This window comes from Haliaeetus albicilla, chromosome 10 (assembly GCF_947461875.1).
Source record: "Haliaeetus albicilla chromosome 10, bHalAlb1.1, whole genome shotgun sequence".
NCBI lineage: Eukaryota > Metazoa > Chordata > Aves > Accipitriformes > Accipitridae > Haliaeetus > Haliaeetus albicilla.
In genome coordinates, this window is record NC_091492.1 from 21860106 (window position 1) to 21880466 (window position 20361).

Genomic DNA, 20361 nt, shown 5'->3' on the forward strand with positions numbered 1-20361 from the left:
TGTGCTGCTGCCGTGCTGGGCACGCATCATCGTCACCAGCTGTGCAGGCAGAGGATCCCTCTCTGGGGGAACTTTGCCGTGATTGCCTTTTTCTTGAGCTTTTCGTATCTACTAAAAAAAAAAAAAACCAACCCAAAACTAACCCACCCGCCTGATTGACCCAAAGAAAGTGGTTTTAATTACACCTCTGGGGAGGCAGTTTCCTTCTGCAGCACCCCGTCCCATGCTGCAGGGCAGCCTGTCCAGCCCGAAAAGCCCCTGGTGACCCTGAGGGCACTGGCTGTACCAGACTGGTGTAAACCAAGCCCCACCCTCACAAACGGAGCAAAGACTTTGGGATTTCAGCTTCTCACCAGAGCTGTCTGTTTATAGCAACACAAAAGCACGGTTCATTCACCCACTAAAGCTATCTCTAATCTGTTTTTTCCCAGCCTGAAAGTTGAAGGGAAATCACGTCTCCATCCCTCTGGTGGGGCTGGGCCCCCACCGTTGCATTCCACATCCCTCGAGCACCCTGCGGATTTCTTAGCTGCCTTTTGCATGGTTGCCCCTGAAATCCGTCCTACCCTTCCTCAATCTTCAGGTAGAGGGGATGCTCAGCCCCGAAGCTGGGGTTCTTCTCCATCTCCTAGCCTGGCTGTGCCAGCAGCCACCAGCCTGCAGTGGAGCATCGGCGACGGTCGTCTTCCCGTGGCTGCCAGCTCCCTGCGATGGGTCCATGTGCTTGCAGCCGCGCTGGGACCTGCTTGTGTGCCAGGAGCCTTCCCTGGGGAAGCGACGGTGGCGGCTGCCCCAGGTGGGTAAAAAATAAAAAAACCATCAAAATAAAGGAAGAAAGAAGCAGCTGGTTCCACTGGCGAGGCTGCTCAGCCGCCATGTCTCCCTCGGCCCAGACGCAATGCTTGGGTGCTCCCCAAAGTCACCTGGCTTTGGGGGGGGTGGGTGGGTGGTTTTTTGTCTTTTTTTAAAAAGAGCAGCATTTGGTTTGACTGTAAAGAAATGTGAGGCGGATGCCCCCACCGCCCCGTCAGTCGCTGATTGTGTTTACAAATCCTTTCTCAGCTGGGTTTCTTAATAATAATAATAATAATAATAATTAAAAAAAAGCAAAAAGTCTCCTTTAGCTCTGAACCTGATTGGCTGCTGGAGGCACCAAATATTGCCGGGGGCGGCTCTGTTGGTGGTGTGGGGCCGCACTGCCCACCCAGCGCTCACTGCCCGAGGCCACCGGGGAGACCCTTGCCGTCTGCCCCCATGGGCAGCCGGGACCCAGCTGGCGCAGGGGAGCCGGAGGAGACGCAGCCCTCAGTTCCCCCGGTAAACCTCGATCTTGCTGGTTTTAGCCAGCATGTCGATGATGTGCGCCTCAAAGTCGGCGTCGTGCACCCCCGTCTTCCTGAACTCCCCGGAGTAGCGGTTGTTCTCCCAGTAGTGGTGCCAGTTGCCCCGGCTGTCAGCGCCGAACCCAAAGACGTTCACCTGCAGCAGTGAGGAGGGGGGTAAGCCAGCCCTGACCCCCCTCTGCCGGGCTGGGGACCCCCTCGACCGAGCACCCGCCATGCCGCTGGGGGGATTTCGCACCGTGCCAAAGGCTTACATCCTTCTACACGGCCTTCCCACCGTTCGAGGGTGCCCATCACCATCGTGCTAAGCAACGGGAGCAAGTGAAACTGCTGCAGTTGGACCCAAAGAAGCCTCCTCCCTCCTTAATCCTGCAAGGTTCAGGATCCCAGCAAACCCACCACATGCCAGCTGGGACCCCACAGCCCAGAGGGGGACCCCACAGCCCAGAGGGGGACCCCGAGGCGCCATCACCTACCTCATCGCAGACGTGGAGGGCAAAGAAGAGCACCAGCATGCCAGTGGAGGGGTAGCGCCCATGGTGCTCCGTCCAGCGGTCGTGGATGTACTTGAAGAAGGCAGGATTGTAGATCTGCACCTGGGAGGACAGGCTGGGGTTAGTGCCGGAGTCCCGGCCACACTCCCTTCAGCATTGGCACCCCAGGAAGGAGCACCAAAATGTATGTGGGGACCCTGGGGGAAGATGGGGTGATGGGGGCCGTGGCCAAACAGGTGCTCATCACAGCGGTTGGGACAAGCCCCCCCCTTACCTTTTCTTTGTCCACCCGCAGAAAAGGTTTCACGGGCGCGTACGTGCTGGGAAAAAAGCAGAGAGGCAGGTGAGCTCCCTGGGGGTCCTGCGCCCCCCCAACCCCAGCCTGAGCTGCCAAGGGACCAGTGCTGGGGGATGTTCTGGGAGGGAGGAACAGATGGATCCCCACCGCTCCCAGGGGAGCTGCCAGCCTGGTGCTGCCGGTGCTCGCCAGGTACTTACAACCTGATCTGGCCGGTGGACAGGGCACTGGCGATCCAGAGCAGGTCCAGGGTTTTGAAGGGCACCAGTACGAAGCTGACGTTGGCAGGCAGGTTCTTGGCACTCTCGGGGTACATGAAATGGTGTGTGGTCCGACCACCCACGTCACCCTCAAAACCCACCGTAGGGGCCTGGTTCATCCTGGGGAGAGAGCGGGGAAGGTGGCACCCCCTTCCCAGCCACCCTGTCCCTTACAGATGACAAGGGTGTCCCCCACCAGCTGTTGAACGCTGCTGAGGAGCAGTATCCCAGCCTGCTGGTGCTCAGGGTGCTAGCATGAGCTGAGGGTCCCCCCAGCCAGCCCAGGGGAGGTGGCAGAGGCAGGACGCGCTCCTACCCACTCCAGCACCTGGCAGGACCCGCAGTGGGCTCCTTGACCAAGCAGCTGGAGACAGGGACAACTGCCCTGGCATCTCCTAACGCACAGCAGACCGGAGAGATGCCGCTGCGGTGCACAGTGGGATCTCAGCATCCACTGGTACTGCCAGCATCGCCCCGTGCCTCTGTGCTGCCCGTGGAGCTGAGCAGGCGGGGAGCGTCCCTGGCAGTAGTCCCCTGCCCTCACCGCATGACGAAGTCATGCCCGTCAATCTCTGGCCCGTAGCTGGAGCCACGCAGGTTGCCTGAGTTGCCGACCACGGCGCAGCGGCGGCAGCGGTGTGGGTCGCGGGAGCGGTAGGGATCCTCGCCCGGCACGATCTGGAAGAGCTTGCTCAGGACCTCGTGGGTGTTGTGGGACTTGAACTGGGGCTGCAGCATCTGTGGGGGGAGGAGGGTGGGGGGCATCAGCCAGCAGCCCCCTTCTCGCCGGCAGAGGAGAAAGCTGCGCTCTCCGTGCCGGAGAACATCACGGCATGCCCCAGGGCTGGGGGACGCATGGGGGTGGCCCATCCCCTCGCTCACCATCCACCACCTCTGGACATCGGGCGGCAGGTCCATGTTCTCCTTGGTCCACACCGGGGAGACGGTGCCATCGTAGCGCCCGTCAAACCAGTCGGTAGCCCCGGCCTCCTCGGCCGGGCAGCGGCGGCAGGTGCAGCCCCGGGGGTACGGCCCCCCCTTGCTGAGCCGCTGTATGCCAGCGTAGCCAGGCACCAGCTTCACCCGGTGAATGCTGCCCAGCCCGCCGGGGTCCAGGTAGGCGATGCTGTGGTGGGAGTAGGTGAAGAGGAGGGACATGACGAAGACGAGCAGGAAGGCGGTCGAGAGGAAGCAGAAGCGCAATGAGCACTTCATGGTCGGCGGGCGGCTGAGCCAGGGAGGGCGCCCGCTCCGGCATAGGGCTCGGGCATAGGGCGTGGGATGGCGTCAGCCGGCCAGCGAGGCTCCCTGGGGGACCGAGAGCTTTAAATCACCGTGGCGGCAACAGAGATGCAGAGCTCCCGCCTTGAGCCGCCGTGCCGGGCTCCTACCTGCTGGGCTGCAGCTTTCCATCCGCGTGGTCCGGCCGTGGCGAGGGCCCCTGGCGGCTCCACGTGCCGGGTAGAGAGCATCTGCTGCCAGCTGCAGCGGCACGGGAGTCCGGCACGGCTCGGCACACCGGCCTCAGCCGCAGCACCGTGCCTCGGCGGCTCCTCTGGGTCCTGGCCCCAGCTGGCTCTCAGCTGCGACGGTGCTCATCGTCCCTGGGGTTTAGCTGATCTGCTGGCACGCTGCCCTTTACCGCTGGCTCGGGAACACAGCCATGATGATACTGGCCTGGAGCAGGACGGAGGGGACGGTGGGTTAAGAGACAGCGATGCACACGGCAGAACCGGGGGTTAAGGGACAGCGATGCACACGGCAGAACCGGGGGGCTGCACCGAGCAGGAGGAGGGTGCCCAGTTTGGTTATTCCCCACTGAGTTTTGCAAAATGCCACCCAGCCCGTCCCCGGCATGGGGCTGCGAGGGGACAAGCAGGCGCGGGGTGCAAAGAGAGCCAAGATGCCAGCATCGCCTGGCTGCGCCGGCTCCTCGCCAGCAGTGCTGGGGGAGCTCCCGGCAGCTCCCAGGCTGTCCCCTCCCTACCTCTGCCAGACAAAGGCTTAGCCATGAACTTGCCTCCGGAGCTGAACAAGCGGCTCCTTTTTGTAGGCTCAATCCTTCTTCTCTATCAAGCCACAAGCAGCCCCTCCAAAACCCTCTTCACTGGCTGCCGCCGCCACCAAAACAGGCGGGAAACAGCCGTTTCGCAGCCTGACGGGCACCCCGGGTACTGACGCCGGCAGCTGTCCCCCCCCTCTGCGTGGCAGTGTCCCTCGGGGAAGGTCACCCGCTCACTCGTGATCCCGGTGGGCAAAAATAGCTGGGGCAGAGTTGCCGGCGCCTGCGCCTGGGGAAGTATGGCCGAGCCCCCCAAGCCGGGGGGGGGGGGGGGGGGCAAGAACCCCCCTCCTCAGCCCCCTTCCCCCCCAAAAAAAAAGCCTGACACCCCCCCGCCCCCCCTTTTAACACAGCGCTGAGCTGGGGCAGGATCCATCACCCCAGGCAGACAGAGATGTGACCCCCCCCGGGGCTTTTTGTGGAGGGGGATGGTAGGGCAAGACTCCCCCCAAGGCCAAACCCTGCAGCAGCGTCGCCTCTGCAGCTCAGCCCTGGCCCTAATTAGGCCAGCGCCAAGGCCGGCAGCACTAATTAGGAGCTGGCTGGCACCGGGGATGCCTCTTTCCTACAAAAAAAATCCTCTGGAAGACGCCAGATTTCTTACCGGGGATGGAGGCTGCTGAGCTCCTTGCCAGGTTGGGGGAGACCTAAGCATGGACCCCCTGTCCCTTCTCCCCCCGCCCCCAGCCCATCACACTGCAGGCACGGATGGCTTCTGCCCAAATCATTAACCCACTGTCAAATATTTGCCCAAGTGGCGACAGTCTTTAGAGGAGAGTCAGAAAACGGGTGCACGTTCCAGGCATGATCGTTGTCCGAGTCTTTTCCCTGGCTCAGGGGGGTTTTAATACACCTACATGGCCCATGCGTGGCCAGCGAGCGACTGCAATGACTTTCTTGGGTGGCTGCCAGCGGAAAAAGCAGGGGTGGTTGTTAAAGGGAGGGTTTACATCTAGGGGAGTTTGGGACAAAGCCAGTAGAAAAGCTATAACCCCCCCCCAGATGCACAAAGCTGGAAGGTTTCGGAGGTAAAAGGTGATTTGGGGCTCTTTTTAGCTGCGACGTGGCACGGCCACCAAGCAGGATGGGCCAATCCCCCTTCCCCTGCTCCCGCCGCTCTCCATCCCACGGGGCTTTTTAAAGGCTAAAGGAAATCGGTTATCACGTGCTCGTGGTATTTTTGTTCCCGGTGAAAGGGGGAAAAAAATCCCTTTCCGGCTCCCCAGCTCAGTCTGGGTCCTGCCTGCCACATCCCAGCGCCACCAGCATCTGGAACGCATTTTGTACAGCCCCATCCTGGGGCCTCCCAGAGCTGCCCCTGACCGCAGACGGGGAAAAAAAAAACCCTCCTCCAGCCCAGCTCACGCGTGTTAAAGCATCCTTAAATACCAGCGGCTTATTTGAGTCATCATTTTCCTAGTAGGGGCTGGTGGCTATTTCCATCTGCACTGGTCCTTATAGACCCCAGCAGAGACACGGCACCTACACGTCCATACATACCCCAGCATTAACCGTACCCTCCTTGCCAGCTCCCAAAGTGAAACCCAGCCTGCCTCTGCCAACTAAAGCCCCGACGGCCAGGGGCATCACAGAGCCTCTTTGCACCAGGTTTTGATGTTTCCTTCTTAAAATAACAGGGGATTTCGGGATTTTTTCTGAGGTGAGCAAGCCTGGCAACTCAGCAATACGATTACATACACTCCTACTCCCAAATTCATCACCAGGTCTCCTTAATTGCCTCCTGAAGACCACATGCTCATCAAACATGAGTTTCTTTTTGATTGCAAGAGAAAACGAAGCGAGGCTATTAAAAGGTCCCAGCAAATCGCTCCGCTGCTTTTACAGTTGGATGATTTTTCCAATCATATAATCTTTCCTTTCGGGATGAATGCTGGAGCGATGCGACCCGACAGCTCCGGGACCTGGAGGATGCCTTCCCCTTCCCCATCAGCTGTAATGCCACCAGGCACATCCCCACCTGGCTTTTTTAGGTCTTGTTGGCTTTGTTTGCTCATTTCTAAGATATCCCGAGGTTGTTGGCACTGATTTCCTTGCCAGTAAGTGACAGGGTGGGTGCAGGAAGGAGCCGTCACTGGGAGATGGGATGTTACCCCTCTTGGGGCCGGGAGAGAAGGGGAGCAGAGGCAGGGCTGCTGCTCCTCCCGGGGATGCTGGGGCTGAAAATTCCCCCGGGAGTCCCCGGGAAATGCACCCCTGGGTGTCCAGGTGCCACCCATCCCATTGTCCCTGTGCAGGGACATCACCTCTGCCACCGCCGAACAATCGACCGGGTGCCAGAGCAGCACCCGGCTTTTGCTGGTGGACAAGGAGGAAGTGCGCAGGGACCTCCCCGCCCCAGAATGGCATCCCTCCTGCTGTCTTGGGTGGAAAAAATGAGATTTTAGGGGGGTTATTTTTTTCAACAGGGAAGGGAGTGGACAGGAGTCGAGTTTTCTCCCACCTCCTTCAGCCCCAGGCAGAAAGAAACGCCATGTGGTGATTTGCCTTACCTGGTGGTTTCAGGCTGGGGTTCGGTGAGTGGGATTACTACAAAAATTCATAAAACTGCTCATATTTGCTTTTTTCCATGGCCCAAGCGGCTGCCCGAGGTTGCAGCCCCTCCAGGCGCTGCTTTAGCCAGGGAGCATGCCGAAGAGAGCGCCCGCTTGCCTCTGCCGGGGCCGTCAGCTCACATTAACTGGGAATGGCGAGCAGGAATCTGCCAAGGGCAGCGCGGGAAGGGACGATACTCCCATCCTTCTGCATTACTTGGCTTCCAAAGCCAAACCGAGACCCGGCAAGAAAAGCACAGTTAATTAAAAAGGTCCTTTCCTGCGTCACTCATCCGGAGGGATCACATTTTCCCTTGATTTTTTTTTCCCTCCCTGGAAGCTGCATGGGAGAGGGAGCAGGGAGCAAACCCAGTGTTGGTATGAGGGTGTTTCTCCCCACCGTTAAGCGATGCCATGAAAGATTGACGGCCGGCGGTAGCTGGGCACCAGGTATTAACAGGAGAAGCCAATTTCATGGGTTAAGCCATCGCCACACCCCGACAGCAGCGAGGACCCAGTAACTTATTCTTCATCCTTTTAATTAATCATACTCTTATCAGCCAGCTCAATCAGCTAATGGAGCTGAGTTAATTGGGTTTCCCATGCTTTAAAGCCTCCTCGCACCCCTGGCTGGCAACGACAGCAATTTCCTTGTGCCTGGCATCCGGAGGGGTTATTTTGGGCTCATCCCTCAGTGCTGGGATGGGGCCAGGAAAGACCGCGGGAGGCCAAATCCCCGGTGCAGAGCTGGGATGGAGCCAGCCACCAACCGAGGCCATTTCCTATGGGATTTGGGGGCGCAGGAGAGGTCCCAGCAGTGGGAAAGCTCGGAAAGGGATGCTCCCACCCTTGCCGGTGGATGGGGCTTGCAGGGACTGCTCCAGCAGCATCCCAAGGCCCTCGGCTCAACCGCAGCACGGTGGGGACCCTGTGGGCACCCGCTTCAGTCCAAACACCCTGCACTGCCCGACAGGGCAATGTTGGGTGCGGGGGGCTTCAGCTGCAGAGCCCATCTGGCTGTCCTCTCCCCCCAAAACCACATGCTGGCAGAAGCAGCCGAGGCAGCCGACCGCCCCCGCAGCTCACATGCACGGACTCATCGGGACAAGCGAGCCACGTGCGCCAGCCCACGCGGCTGATGCCCCCCGTCCCTAAGAAGGGACGCTGCTTGGCCATCTGCCAGTGCCGCTTCCCCCCCTCAGCCCCCCGGCTCTCCCCGAGCTGTCGCAGGGAAAAGGGGACCCCCAGCCCCTGCGCTCCGAGGGGGGTTGATAAGCCCAAGGCCACGCTCGCTGCGGGAGCGGCAGCCTTCTCCCCGAGGCAGGACAGGCGGGGAGGGGAGGGGGACTCGCCGCTCAGGCTGGTATAGCGGGGAGACTGTGTCCCCCTGGGCCCCAAATGCCTGCAGAGCCGGCCAGAGCCGAGGGCCAGACCCAGGCCTGCTGCCCTGCACCCCCAGGCACCTACCCCAGAGCCCCCAGTTAGCACCAACTGCCTCAGCTGCTGTGTACCATCAAGCCACCAGATTGGGTACTACCGGGTCGGGTACCACCGAGCCACCGGCTCGAGTACCACCAGGTCAGGTACTCGGGTGCCACCGAGCCACTGGGTTGGGTACCATGAGATCGGGTACAGCTGAGCCACCAGGTCAGGTACTACCAAACCTCGAGGTCACGTACCACCACATCAATTACCACTGGGTCAGGTACCACCGGGTCAGGCACCACCAAGCTGGGTCCCACCGAGCAGCCGGGCTCAGGGCTGGCTAGCAGGTGGGGGTGCCAGCCAGCCCCCAGCAGAGCAGAGGAGGCAGAGCCCAGGGCTCACCACCCCACACTGCCGCCTCCTCTCCCCTGTCCTCCCGCCAATTCCCCATAGCAAAGCCACCAGGCCCTGCGGGGAGCCGGCTGCCTGCTGCCAGCCACATTTCCATCTCGTCCTCCCACAGCGACAAGCTGGGGTCAGCGGGGCCTGCCTGGTCCATGCCCCCCTCCATGCCTGCTGCAGCATGGCTGCACCCCATGAACACCCCCAAATTGGTCTCCCCCCCATCCTCAGCCACCTGAAAAGATGCAGCCATGGTGGGTACGTGCTTGCTCCCCAGCAAGGGCAGGTCCCTGTTCACCCTCCAACACCGGCACCCTGCGAGCCACCACTGCCGGCAGCACCCCGAGCCTCTCTGCTGGCCACCATAGCACCTGGGAAGGAACTGCTCCCCCTCCACCACTGTGGCTTGTTTTACCAGCCCTCACCCGTTAGGTTCTTGCTCAATGCCTCACTGGGAAAATATGTGCAGGAGTGAAGGTCGGGCAGACGCCGTGCTGGGGAGGCACCGCCGCCGCTCCCGGCCATGGCCTTTTGCCCAGGGAAGGTGAGGAGGGGCATGGGGCCCCCCTCTGCCTCGCTGTCCCCCTCCCTGGGGCTTGGCAGCATCAAGGATGGGAGGCGGTGGAAACCCAAAGGTTTTCGAGGGCTGGTTGATGGGTGCTGTGACACAAAGCCCCTGCTCTCTCCCCTGGGACAGTGCCTGAGCAGAGAACTGCAAACTCGGTGCATGCTGTGGGGTGGCTTGGTAAAACCGCTTGGGGTTTGCTTTGCTTGCGGACAGCACTGAGAGGCCGTTGAACTCATTAGGAAAATTGTACCTATGAGATTTCATTACAGGGATGTTACAAAAGCTATCAATCCCAGCACAGCCCAGTTGCTGCCAGGGACTCCCATTAAATGTAAAGTTAGAGCAGCTCCACTGGCGAGGGAACCCGACTTCTCCTCTCCGTTAGCTGGGGCTCTGCTCTGATGCTCAGGGAGAAGGGGGAGCATTTGCATTTTCCTAATTAGCCCAATTACCACTGCAGATTGAAAGTCCCTTGCTGGCGGCACGGTGGCACCCGGAGCAAAGTGACTGCAGCTTGCTCTGGTTTCCCGAGAGCGACTGTTGCGGGGGTTATTTTAGAGCCCATCACTGAACTATTCATTCAATAAGAAAGAAATAAAGATCCATGTATCACACATGCATATATATATATATAAAAATGAATTGTTTATAAATATTCACCTTTCATCCATGTGCGGTTTTGGGGGTATCTTTGGGAACTTTGCTGTGGAGCTGGGGCCCAAATCTCTTGCAGTCTCCAGAAGAGCTTTCAGGAGATGCCGATGGCAAAGAGTGACGTGGAGCCGAGAGATCCCCCCGGAGCCTGATGCGGAGCCCAGCAGGGCAGGGGCGGAAGGTTCCCAGCCTCTCCCGCCACATCCCAAGCTCCCAGGGACTGGCAGGCACCAATAAAACACAGCTCACTGAGAAGCACCAAAGCCAGCCGAGTCGCTGGAGAGCAATTAGCAGTTTGCACTCTTTCTTGCAAGAATTAAATGCAACGGCAGGAGATGAAAGCCATTAAGACGCCAGGACCTTGGCGTGGGCCAAGCCGGGCAGCATCCAGCGTGCCGAGAGCCGGCGGGGAAACCATCACGCCCTCAGTGCTGCCAGAGCCTTTTGCTGAAAAGCGGCAGTTTGGAGCTTGTTTGGGCATGAAAATTCAAGCCTGAGTCGGTTCCCTCCGGTGTGCGGCTGCCGGGGCTCTCCCCGCCTGCTCTCCCTGCCTGCTCTCCCTTGCCCGCCTTCGGCACCGGCAAGGCGTGGGTGGGCGAGCGGAGCGCGTCTTGCCTTTCCCGAGAACCGCCATGAGCTCCTCGGAGGAAAGGGAAACGCTTTTTACAGGCAGCTGCTGCACGCAACCGGCAGCGGGGCTGCTGCTTGCTGCCAGATGGGGACAGACAGACAGACAGACGGGCACACGCATGGCTGGGGTGGGCATGGCAGCCAACGCAGGCCCCCCCCTGCCCCATGCTTCACTGTTGTGGATGTGACATCTGGCTCCGATAAAAGGGGAAGAAAAAGGAACAGCAAGCCCAAGGCGCTGAGCAACTTCCCGTCCCGCTCACCACCCTGGCCGGGATGCTCGGGGCGGTGCTAGAAACGGGGGAGCCCCTGGCCCCTGGCCCAGCGCAGGACCCCCAGATAAGGGGGGGCAAAACTGCCTCCGCCAGCTCGAAGGCCAGCTGTCTTCCCAGAGGGAAGCTCAACAAGTTTTGGGGGTTTTGGTGTTATTTGGTTTCACCCAGCCATGTTTTTCACTCATCAGGGAACGTGGCCTTTCCTCCAGACCAAGCTCGCCCGCTGCCCAAGCGCCGTCCTCCCCCCCCAAAAACCCCCCTCCTTCTGGGATGGGGAGCCCTCACTCCGGGGAAATATTTGGGAGCTTTGCAATAAGTGTTCCAGCTCCGCAGCTGGAGCCCGAGCAAAACCTCGCCTTCCCCCTGTGCCAGCGGCACCCAAGCCCCTGGCGTCTGTGGGGATCCCGCGCATTGCCAGGCCCTAAAATCCTGGCTCCGGCACCAACCCCGCTCTGACAGCCAAGCCTCGGCCGGGGAAACACCCTGCAACGCCGGGCCAGGCGCACACCCCGGCAGGTCGGACGCCGATGGGATCCCACCCCAACACCCGTGCTGGCACCCCGCAGGCACAGACACGGGCGAGGGACTTTTCCCTGCTCGGTGACACAGTTCTCCACCCCTGTCCCCAGGGACGCTCGTATCGGGTTTGTGAAATCCTGGCTGCCGCTACCCGGGCACGGGACGCCGCGTATCACGCAGCCGCGTGTCACGCTGCTGCCGAGGGACCTTACCCGCACGCTGGCACTGGTGGGGACTGGGGCTACCCGCAGCCAGCCCTCCCAGCCCGGTCCCCTCCGTGGCCACCTCAGCTCTGTCCCCCAGCATCCCCCCGGGGTCTGGGCCCCCGCAGCACACACCCCCCCCCCCCCCCCCCGAGAAAGGGCAGCATCCCTCAGCCCCAGCCCTGGCACCCCTTGCCAAGGGGCAAGCATCCTCCCCGAGCAGCACCCTGGGGGTCGCACCCCAGGGCTGTGGCTACTGCATCCTCCCCGGGGCCAGCACCGCAGGGCCCGGGCCAGCGCATCCTCCCGGGGCTGAATCCAGCGCATCCCGGGTGCCCGATCCCCGAGGCCAGCACCGAGCGCCGGGACCAGCACCCGGCCAGCCTCCCCTGGCCGCAGCCCGCCATTCCGCCCCCCCCCCCCGCCCGTGGGACCGGCCCCCCGAACCGGGCCGTGCCCGCATCCCCCCCCGCCCCGGCCCCGCTCCCCGCCGCCGTACCTGCCTGGGCTCCGGCATGCCCCCGCCGCCGGGCGCACCCGGGCCCGCCGCCGCCGCCGCCCCCCGCGCCGCGCCGCGCCCTCCGCGCCGTGCGGGGCCGCGCCGTGCGGGGCGGGGGGGCCGGGCCCGGCAGCCTGGGAGATGTAGTTCCTCGGCCGCCCGCCGCCCGGCGGGGGTCTGTGGGACTTGCAGGAGGCGAGCGGCGCCGCTCCGCGCCCGGCGCACCGGCATCTCCGGTATCTACCCCGGTACACAACCCGGGATATCGGTACCGCTCGGTGTCCGCCCCGATACCCACCCCGGCACCTACCGGGCACCCACCAGCCGCCCACCCCGGCACCCAGATTGGCGTCTACCGGGCACCGCCACCCACCGCCCGCACCCGGGTGACCCCCCGACTCCGCCGGAGAGCCCCTACGAGGAGGCGGACTGATGCCTGGCGGGCTCATGACAGGGGTGACCCAGGGCACTTGGGGGTGCGCGCCACCGCCGGGGCCCATTTTGGGGCAGAAAAACGTCAAAACCCCCATTCCCCCTTTACAAGCCCCTCGGGGAGGGTGTGTGTGGGGGGCGTGGGGGAAACAACGCCGGGACGGGGGTGCACTGTGCCTTTAAGCGGTCGGGGGCCTGTCCGGCTGCGCAGTGCACGCTGGGAGATGTAGTCCCTCACCAACGAGCCTCCCGCAGCGGGTGCGGGGACGCAGGAGGGGGCTGGACTACATCTCCCAGCAGGCACCGCGGCCGCCACGCAGGGAACGGGAGGGAGAGTCGCCGGGGCGGTCGGGCGCGGCCATGGCGGCGGAGTGGAGCGTCGTCCTCCTCACCTGCCAGCGCGGCGGCTGCGTCTCCGCCTTCCAGCGAGGCAAGCGGCGGGGCTGGCGCTCGCCCTCTCCCCTCGGCGGGGCGGGGGGTGCCAGCCCTCAGCGCCGCCGGCCTCTCGCTTGGCAGAGCTGGAGGCCCGCCGGCTGAGGGGAGGCCTGGGCCCGCGCCCCCCCCCGCTCCTCCTGGCCGTGGAGGACCCCTGGGCCCGCCTGGGCAGCGGCGGGGCCACCCTCAACGCCTTGCTGGTGGCGGCCGAGCACCTCAGCGCCCGGGCGGGCTGCACGGTGAGGGGCTTTCTCCCGGCTGGCGAGGCCGGGGGGGGAGCGGGGTGACCGTCCCCTCCCTGCTGAGCGTCCCCTGCTCTGCCCTCCCAGGTGGTGACCTCCGACGTCCTGAGGGAAGCCCGCATCCTCATTCTGCACATGGTGAGAGCCGACCGGCAGCCCAGCTTGGGACCCCTCCATCACACCCTCTCCCTCCCTGTGACACCCCCCTGTCCCCGCCAGGGCCGCGACTTCTCCTTCGATGACTGCGGCCGGGCCTTCACCTGCCTGCCCGTGGAGGAGCCCGGCGCCCTGGCCGAAGCTCTGGTCTGCAACCTGGACAGCCTGCTGGGGACCATGACGCACCGGGTCTGTGTGTGGCCTGTGGGATGGGGCCCTGGGCTTGTGCTGTGCGATGCTGGGCACCCTGGCATGGGGGTGGGTTTGGCTCACCCTGAAGCCTTTGGGGTGCCCTTAGCGGGCTCCTAGCGGGGCAGGAAGGGTGCTGGGTGCCCCACAAGGTCCGGGCCCCTTCTGTGCGATCGCTGGGCATGTGGCCCTTCTCTCGACAGCTCTGTGTTGGCTCCCCGCCTGGTGTGTGGGTCTGCAGCACTGACATGCTCCTCACCGTGCCCTCGGCAACAGGTGAGTGGGTGCCAGCCTTGCCTCCAGCACCCACTTTGGCTTGGGACAGGGGTCGGAGCTTGCAGTGGCACAGCTGGCTCAGCCTGCGCTGTGCTCCCATGAGGGTGCGGATGCTTGGGCATTGCTGACCCCTGTGTGGTTGGGAGCATCTGTTGTGCCTCCAGCAAGGTGGCCGAGGCCGGATGCTGCTGTCACCGCCTCTGCTGTCGGCTTGGTTTTCAGGCAGTTGTGCCCAGTGTGGGTATGTTCACTGCCCCAGTGGGCACTGGTCTCTGTCCCTCTCCCCAGGGATTGACTGGGACGGCTTCCAGGGTGTCAGAGTGATCGCGGTGCCCGGGAGCCAGATGTATGCCAGGAACCATGGGGTCTACCTCACTGATGAGCAGGTTGGTAGCAGCTCGCCCTTCAAGGGACATCCCTTGGAGGTGCAGGGGTCCCCACTCCTTTGGTCCCTTGGGTGCTGGGGTCCCAGCCCTGCCGTGGCTGCTTGGCTTGGGGCTTCCCAAAGAGCTCATCAGGGTGGTCTCGCTCCCAGGGGCTGGTGCGTGACATCATCTACAAAGGCACGGAGGCCCAGATCCGGCAGTGTGCGGGACCTGACGGCACCGTCCCACTGGTATGGTATGACTCGGGTGTCGGTGGCCCTGCCAGCCCCATCCCTTGTGTCACCACAGCTGTGGCCTCAGCCCCACTGTGCCCTAGCAGGTCTGCGGGGTGGTTTTCTTCTCCTCGGATGCTGCTGAGCAGCTTCTGGCCACCCACGTCATCCCTCCTCTGGACGCCTGCACCTACATGGGGCTAGACTCGGGGGCACCGCCCATCCAGGTGACAGCCCCTCCACGGGGGATGGGACCCATTGCCCCATGGGTGCTGCTGCTGGGAATCTCTATAGTGTCTCTTTGCCCACACACTGCCAGATTTGGGTGGGAGAGGTGGCGGGAGGGGAGCACCCAGCAGCAGGGTGGGGGCCAGCCTGACTGCACCAGCCAGCCTGGCTGCACCCAACAGGTCCCTTCTCTCCCCAGCTCTCCCTTTTCTTTGACATTGTGCTGTGCATGGCAAGGGGGATGACAGAGGAGGATTTTGTGAAGGGTGGCGCTGACGCCAGTGCAAGGAGCGCCCGCTCCGTGCTGTGGACAGCTCTCCGTGCCTTCCCTCTTAGCATGGGTGAGTGATGCTGTGGTGGGTGCATGTGACATGACCCATCCCTGAGCCCTCTTTGCCTGCGTGGGGAGAGATGGCGTGGTCAGGGCTTGGCATCTGGCTGTTTCTCCCCACAACTGCGGGTCCCCAGATCTTCTCTCCCCACCTCTTCAACTGGGGATGTTCAGCCTGGCTGCCCGTGGCTCATGTGAGTATCAGGCACACCCACATTTGCCTTCAGTATGCTGACAGCTCTCCTGCCCCTCTGCAGCCTGTATTCCCGACGCGTCCTACGACTACATGACCACGTCTGCAAGTGACCACATCCGCAGCCTGACGCTCCTGCCCGGCTCTGCCAGCCACCTCCGCTTCTGCAAAACAGCGCATTCCCACGTGGATGTATGTCCTTTCATGCCCAGCCTTGCTCACGCATGTTTTTTGGGGATTGTTCTGGGCTGTGTGGCCAGACCCCGGTCCCACGTGCCTCTGTGCCCCTGGCAGCAGCCCTGTCTCCTGGAGGATGGCTCTTCAGTCACCAACTGCCTGCTGGAAGGAGTCGTGCGGCTGGCGGCTGGCAGTGTCATCCAGCATTGTCACCTCCAGGTATGTGGCTGGGGTGGGGGTGACCCTGAGTTCTCAGTGCACTGAATGGGCAGGAGGGTGAGGTGGCCCTGGCTGGGATGGGGACCCACGTCTGTGAGATTCAAGGTGCCCTTTCGGCTGGTGCTGTGGACCTTGGTGGCTGTCACCCTCCCCAGGCAAGGGGAGGAGGCTGTTACTACTGGGCTGTCCCTCTCCTTGGGGGCTCTGTCATGGCTGTGAGCCCTAGAGGCCATTGCCTGGCCTGAATTTCTGCAGTCCATGTCCCTGTAGCCCCATGACAAAGCAAAGTGTGCTCCTCTGGCACCTGGCTCCTGCTGGCCCCAGCTTGTCACCCAGGGTGGTTTTCCCCTTCCGAGGTTGGGATCTGGCTCTGGTTTGGGGGCTGCTCTGGGACCAGCCATGCCACTCGGTGCCCTGTTACCTCTTCTGTAGGGTCCCCTGGAGATCGGTCCTGGCTGCCTCCTCTCAGGCCTCGCTGTAGGCTCCTCGCCAGCCCTGCAGGGCTGTCCGCTGCGCGACATTGTCCTGCAGGGCCACCATGTTCGGCTGCGTGACCTGCCCTGTCGTGTGTTCACTCTCACCGGCCGCCTCGATGACTGGCAGGTATGGGGGCGGCGAGGTGGCGCGGGGCTCCCTGCAAAGCTGGGGTGTAACTGGCCCCTCCGTCTCCCTGCAGAGCCCTGCCGAAGAGGCCACCTACCTGAACATGCCCTGGGCTGAGTTTTTCCATCGGACAGGCATACGGTAGGTGCCATGTGCCAGGATGGGGCAGGAGACCCAGGTCCCCTGGGGATGGCTGCATTGGGAGGTGTCACAGCCACCCCAACCCATCTTGCATTCCGGCTCCCCTCCTGGAAGGTGTCCTTGCGCCCCAGGGTGGTGCTGACGGGCTGTCCCTCCATCAGGGAAGGGGACCTTTGGGATGCTGAGACGCCGCGGAGGAGCCGCTGCCTGCTCAGTGCCCGGCTCTTCCCGGTGCTGCACGCCTGCGAAGCACTGGGGCTGGACGATGTGCTGTGGCTGCTGGCCCCGGCGGCAGTGGCTGGCAAGCGGCTGGCGTGCTGGCGGACGGCCTGGCGCATGTCCTGGCAGGAGCTGCTGCCCTGCCTGGACAAGGCGGCGGAGTTGGGAGCCCGCCGGGCCCTCTTCTTCCTGCAGGGCCAGCGCAAGGTGCGGACGGTGCTGCTGGGGCGCCGGGACAGCAGCCTCCTGCCGCTCGCCCGCAGTGCCGTCCACGAGGGCTACCATGAGGCCGTGCTGGGCACGCTGGACGAGGGTGAGCTAGACTCACAAGAGCTGTGTCTTGCATCTCTGGGAATCAGGGCTGTTTGGTGCTCCCCACCCCCTCCAATGATGCCACCCCCCCATTGCAAGATCCCGTGGGGGTGCACCCCCAGGGCGTCCGACAGGCCAGGGTGGGTGCGAGCCATGCGAGTCCCACTCCCCTGGAGCTGGCTTATCGCAGAAGTGGGCTGGTTTGGGGTGACCTGCAGCCTGGCTGTGGCTTTGCAGCCTCCTTTTATTTTCTAGTTGCCTCTACGGCTGGTGACGCTGGCATTGCAGCACGGGCGCTCGCCTGCATTGCCGAGGTCCTGGGCTGCATGGCACGAGGGGAAGGGGGCTTGCGGAGCGGGCCCGCTGCTAACAGGGAGTGGGCCTCGGCTTTTGGGCACCTGGAGAGTGGGGACATTGCTGGCGGTGTCCGGGAGCTGGCTGCCGAGCGGCAGAAGTGGATGAGCAGGTGAGGCTGGGGCTGGTGAGCAGCAGGGGCCCCATCCCAGGCATCGGCGCAGTCAAGGAGCCGTGGCGGTGGGCTCAGCGTCCCTCTCTTCCCAGGCCGGCTCTGCTGGTGAGAGCGGCTCGGCATTACGAGGGGGCAGAGCAAATCCTCATCCGGCAGGCAGTGATGTCCTCGTGCCAGTTTGTCACAGTGGGGCAGGTGGAGCTGCCACCCTTGGGGCACTGGGTGCAGGTGGCGTGTCCGGCCCGCCTGGACCTCTCTGGTGAGCGCATCCCCCCAGGCAGATGACCCATGTCTCACCCTTGTGACGTTGGGGAGCTGATGGTGAGCCTTGGCAGGCGGCTGGAGTGACACCCCCCCCATCACGTATGAGCACGGGGGGGCCGTGGTGGACGTGGCAGTGCTGGTGGATGGGTGCCGGCCCATTGGTGCCCGGGTGCGGCGCATTAGCGAGCCAGAGCTGCGCCTCGTCAGCCTTGGCGGGACGTCACGGAGTGAGGCAGTGGCAGAGCTGGTGTGCCGAGAGCTGGAGCACTTGCAGGATTACTGCCAGCCGCATGCGCCAGGTGAGGTGTCACCAGCTGCACAGCCTGGCTCTGTACGTGTGATAACCCCTTAGTGTCCTGACCCCATGGTGCCAGGGTAGCCCTTTTTGGGCACGATGGGGTGAGGGAGCAGGTAGCGCAGTGGGCGTCAGCTTTGCTTTCTTTTTGTTTTCAGGAGCCTTGCTCAAAGCTGCCTTCATCTGCACTCAGGTCGTGCAGTTCCCCTCGCAGAAACCCCTGCAGACCCAGCTGATGGAGAGCTTCGGGGGTGGGTTTGAGGTGCACACCTGGTCCAAGCTGCCCCACGGGTCTGGCCTTGGTAAGTCTGCAGGGAAAGGGCTGGGGAGTCCCTCGCTGGTGCCAGGGAGTCCCTTCTGCTGCCAGCACTGGGATGGAGTATCCCCCTTGCTGCCCCACGGCAGGGAGCCCAGCCCCAGCTGTCACAGTCATGTGTGGTGCCTTGCTGCCCTGGCCCCGCCTGTGCTCCCTGCAGGTACCAGCAGCATCCTGGCAGGAGCGGTGATGGCATCGCTGTACCGGGCGGCCGGGAAGGCTGCCAGCACCGAGTCCCTCATCCATGCTGTGCTGCACCTGGAGCAGAGGCTCACGACAGGTAGCAGCTGGGGGGAGCAGCCAGCCCACAGGGAGGGGAGCTGCAATGGTGGCTGAGGACCCTCTGCCCTGCAGGCGGTGGTTGGCAGGACCAGGTGGGTGGGCTCGTGCCCGGCATCAAAATCGGGAGGTCGAAGGCCCAGCTGCCGCTCAGGGTGGAGGTGGAGAAGATCCTGGTGCCCGACAGTTTTACCCAGACCCTCAACGATCACTTGCTGCTGGTGTACACGGGGAAGACTCGCCTGGCCCGCAACCTGCTCCAGGTAACGCCTGGGTGCCCCTGGGTGCTGCAGGCTCTGGCCTCTGCTCCCCCTGTGGCCTTTGGTGCCTGTCCCCTTTGCTGGTGCAGAGCTTTGCCACCCCAACGGGAGCTGGCACCAAAAGCTGCGGGTGCAGCATTACCTCCCTGGGTGCTGCTGGAGCCAGGAGGATGGCGACAGGGTCGTTCTGGCCTCTTGCAGGATGTGGTGAGGAACTGGTATGCCAGGCTGCCCTGCACCGTGCAAAACGCTGACGCACTGGTGAGCAACGCCGAGGAGTGTGCCCAGGCCTTGAGGCAAGGTGTGAGCCCCCTTTCCTGGGTCAGGCTGACCCTTTTAACGACTGAAGAAACACAGACTTCCTTGGGGAGACTCTGTGCAGTCCCAGGGGTGAAAAGGCTGGGGGGTTGCAGGCTCTTGCAGCTGCAGAAGTCTCAGATCTTCCCACTGGCATGTTAGAGGCAATGCCCCAAAATTCAGGCTTGAGTGAAGATTTGAGGAAGGGGGGTTAGACACGCCAAGTCTAGTTGATTTTCTGTGAGCCATCCGTGATGGGGCTGGGGGCCATGCCTAACCTGTGTGGTGGATTCATTTGGCCTTTAGCTGCTGGGATGCTGTGGAGGGGAAGCCGGAGCATTAAAGCAAGCAAATTCCCCCATGGAGGATTAAAAAATAAACAGCAACATAACAGCTGGGTTTGCTTGCTTGGCAGGCAGAGCTGGGAGGAATTGGGTAGATGAGAAGGCGGAATTTATCTTGGGCTGAGCAGGAAAGGCAGGGACAGGTTTCTGCCTCTTGAGCAAGAAATAGAGGCAAATAGTTTGCCCCTGCAGGTAACCTGCCGCTCATCGGCAAGTGTCTGGACCGCTACTGGCAGCAGAAGAAATGCATGGCCCCTGGGTGCGAGCCACTGGCCGTCAGGCGCATGATGGATGCTCTACGGCCCTACGTCTACGGGCAGTGCTTGGCTGGGGCTGGTGGCGGTGGCTTCCTTTACGTCTTAACCAAAGTCCCTCTGCAGAAGGAGGCTTTGCACCAAATTCTAGCAAAAACTGAGGTGAGATATGAGCTCCCAGGTGGCTCACTGTCACAGGTGGCTTCCAGATGCTTGCTTTGTATCGCGCAAGCACTAGAAGCATCTTGCCCTGCTACGAGTGGGATGAGATTGCTTGTCCCCTTAGCCTTCCCCAGGACCTTGGAGGTGAGAACAGGTTCCTTGCTGGCTCCTGCCCCAACCTGTAACTGGGTTTTTTTTGTTGTTTGTTTGGGTTTTTTGTTTGTTTGTTTTTTTCTAGGGACTGGGCAACTTCAGCATCCACAGCATCGCAGTGGACACCAGCGGTTTCTCTGTGGAGGTTGTGGGATGTGATCTGAAGGACGGTGCTCACCCTGGAGAGGACATGGCTGTGTGAAGGCCTTCAGCCCTGACCCACTCCCAGCAGATACGCAGAGCAAGGGAGGGAGCAGTCAGCTGCCTTCCAAAGCAGGGAAATCCTCACTGCTTCTCTAAAGCTCCTTCAGCCAGCTCCAGCAGGTGCCTTAG

At 62.5% G+C, this 20361-nt stretch overlaps 2 protein-coding genes across 11 annotated transcripts; one reads left to right on the top strand and one right to left on the bottom strand.

Moving 5' to 3' along the window:
• Positions 1–515: 515 nt before the first annotated feature.
• On the bottom strand, positions 516–12282 carry ST3GAL2 (ST3 beta-galactoside alpha-2,3-sialyltransferase 2). Of its 3 annotated transcripts, none has more exons than XM_069793802.1 (8): positions 12185–12282; positions 3787–4072; positions 3278–3703; positions 2940–3133; positions 2336–2515; positions 2112–2157; positions 1820–1939; positions 516–1479 (listed from the first exon to the last, which is right to left on the bottom strand). In XM_069793802.1, the coding sequence occupies exons 3-8, from the start codon at positions 3608–3610 to the stop codon at positions 1306–1308; spliced, it is 1047 nt and encodes a 348-aa protein (XP_069649903.1). In that variant the 5' UTR covers positions 3611–3703; positions 3787–4072; positions 12185–12282; the 3' UTR covers positions 516–1305. The 3 variants fall into 3 exon arrangements, with proteins under 3 accessions (XP_069649903.1, XP_069649905.1, XP_069649904.1); XM_069793804.1 differs by having other exon boundaries at positions 3278–3718; XM_069793803.1 differs by lacking the exon at positions 12185–12282 and adding an exon at positions 10065–11202.
• A 642-nt stretch (positions 12283–12924) lies between these two features.
• On the top strand, positions 12925–20341 carry FCSK (fucose kinase). Of its 8 annotated transcripts, none has more exons than XM_069793814.1 (23): positions 12925–13046; positions 13133–13290; positions 13381–13431; positions 13513–13638; positions 13842–13914; positions 14203–14300; positions 14450–14530; positions 14620–14739; positions 14940–15081; positions 15329–15456; positions 15559–15660; positions 16093–16263; positions 16337–16404; positions 16566–16936; positions 17191–17401; positions 17497–17663; positions 17740–17967; positions 18122–18265; positions 18440–18559; positions 18634–18821; positions 19020–19119; positions 19652–19875; positions 20114–20341. In XM_069793814.1, exons 1-23 carry the CDS (start codon positions 12977–12979, stop codon positions 20228–20230), a joined length of 3258 nt encoding a protein of 1085 aa, XP_069649915.1. In that variant the 5' UTR covers positions 12925–12976; the 3' UTR covers positions 20231–20341. The 8 variants fall into 8 exon arrangements, 7 of the variants coding, with proteins under 7 accessions (XP_069649915.1, XP_069649908.1, XP_069649910.1 ...); XR_011326556.1 differs by having other exon boundaries at positions 12947–13046; positions 19020–19079; XM_069793807.1 differs by lacking the exon at positions 14620–14739 and having other exon boundaries at positions 12947–13046.
• The last annotated feature ends 20 nt before the right edge of the window (positions 20342–20361 follow it).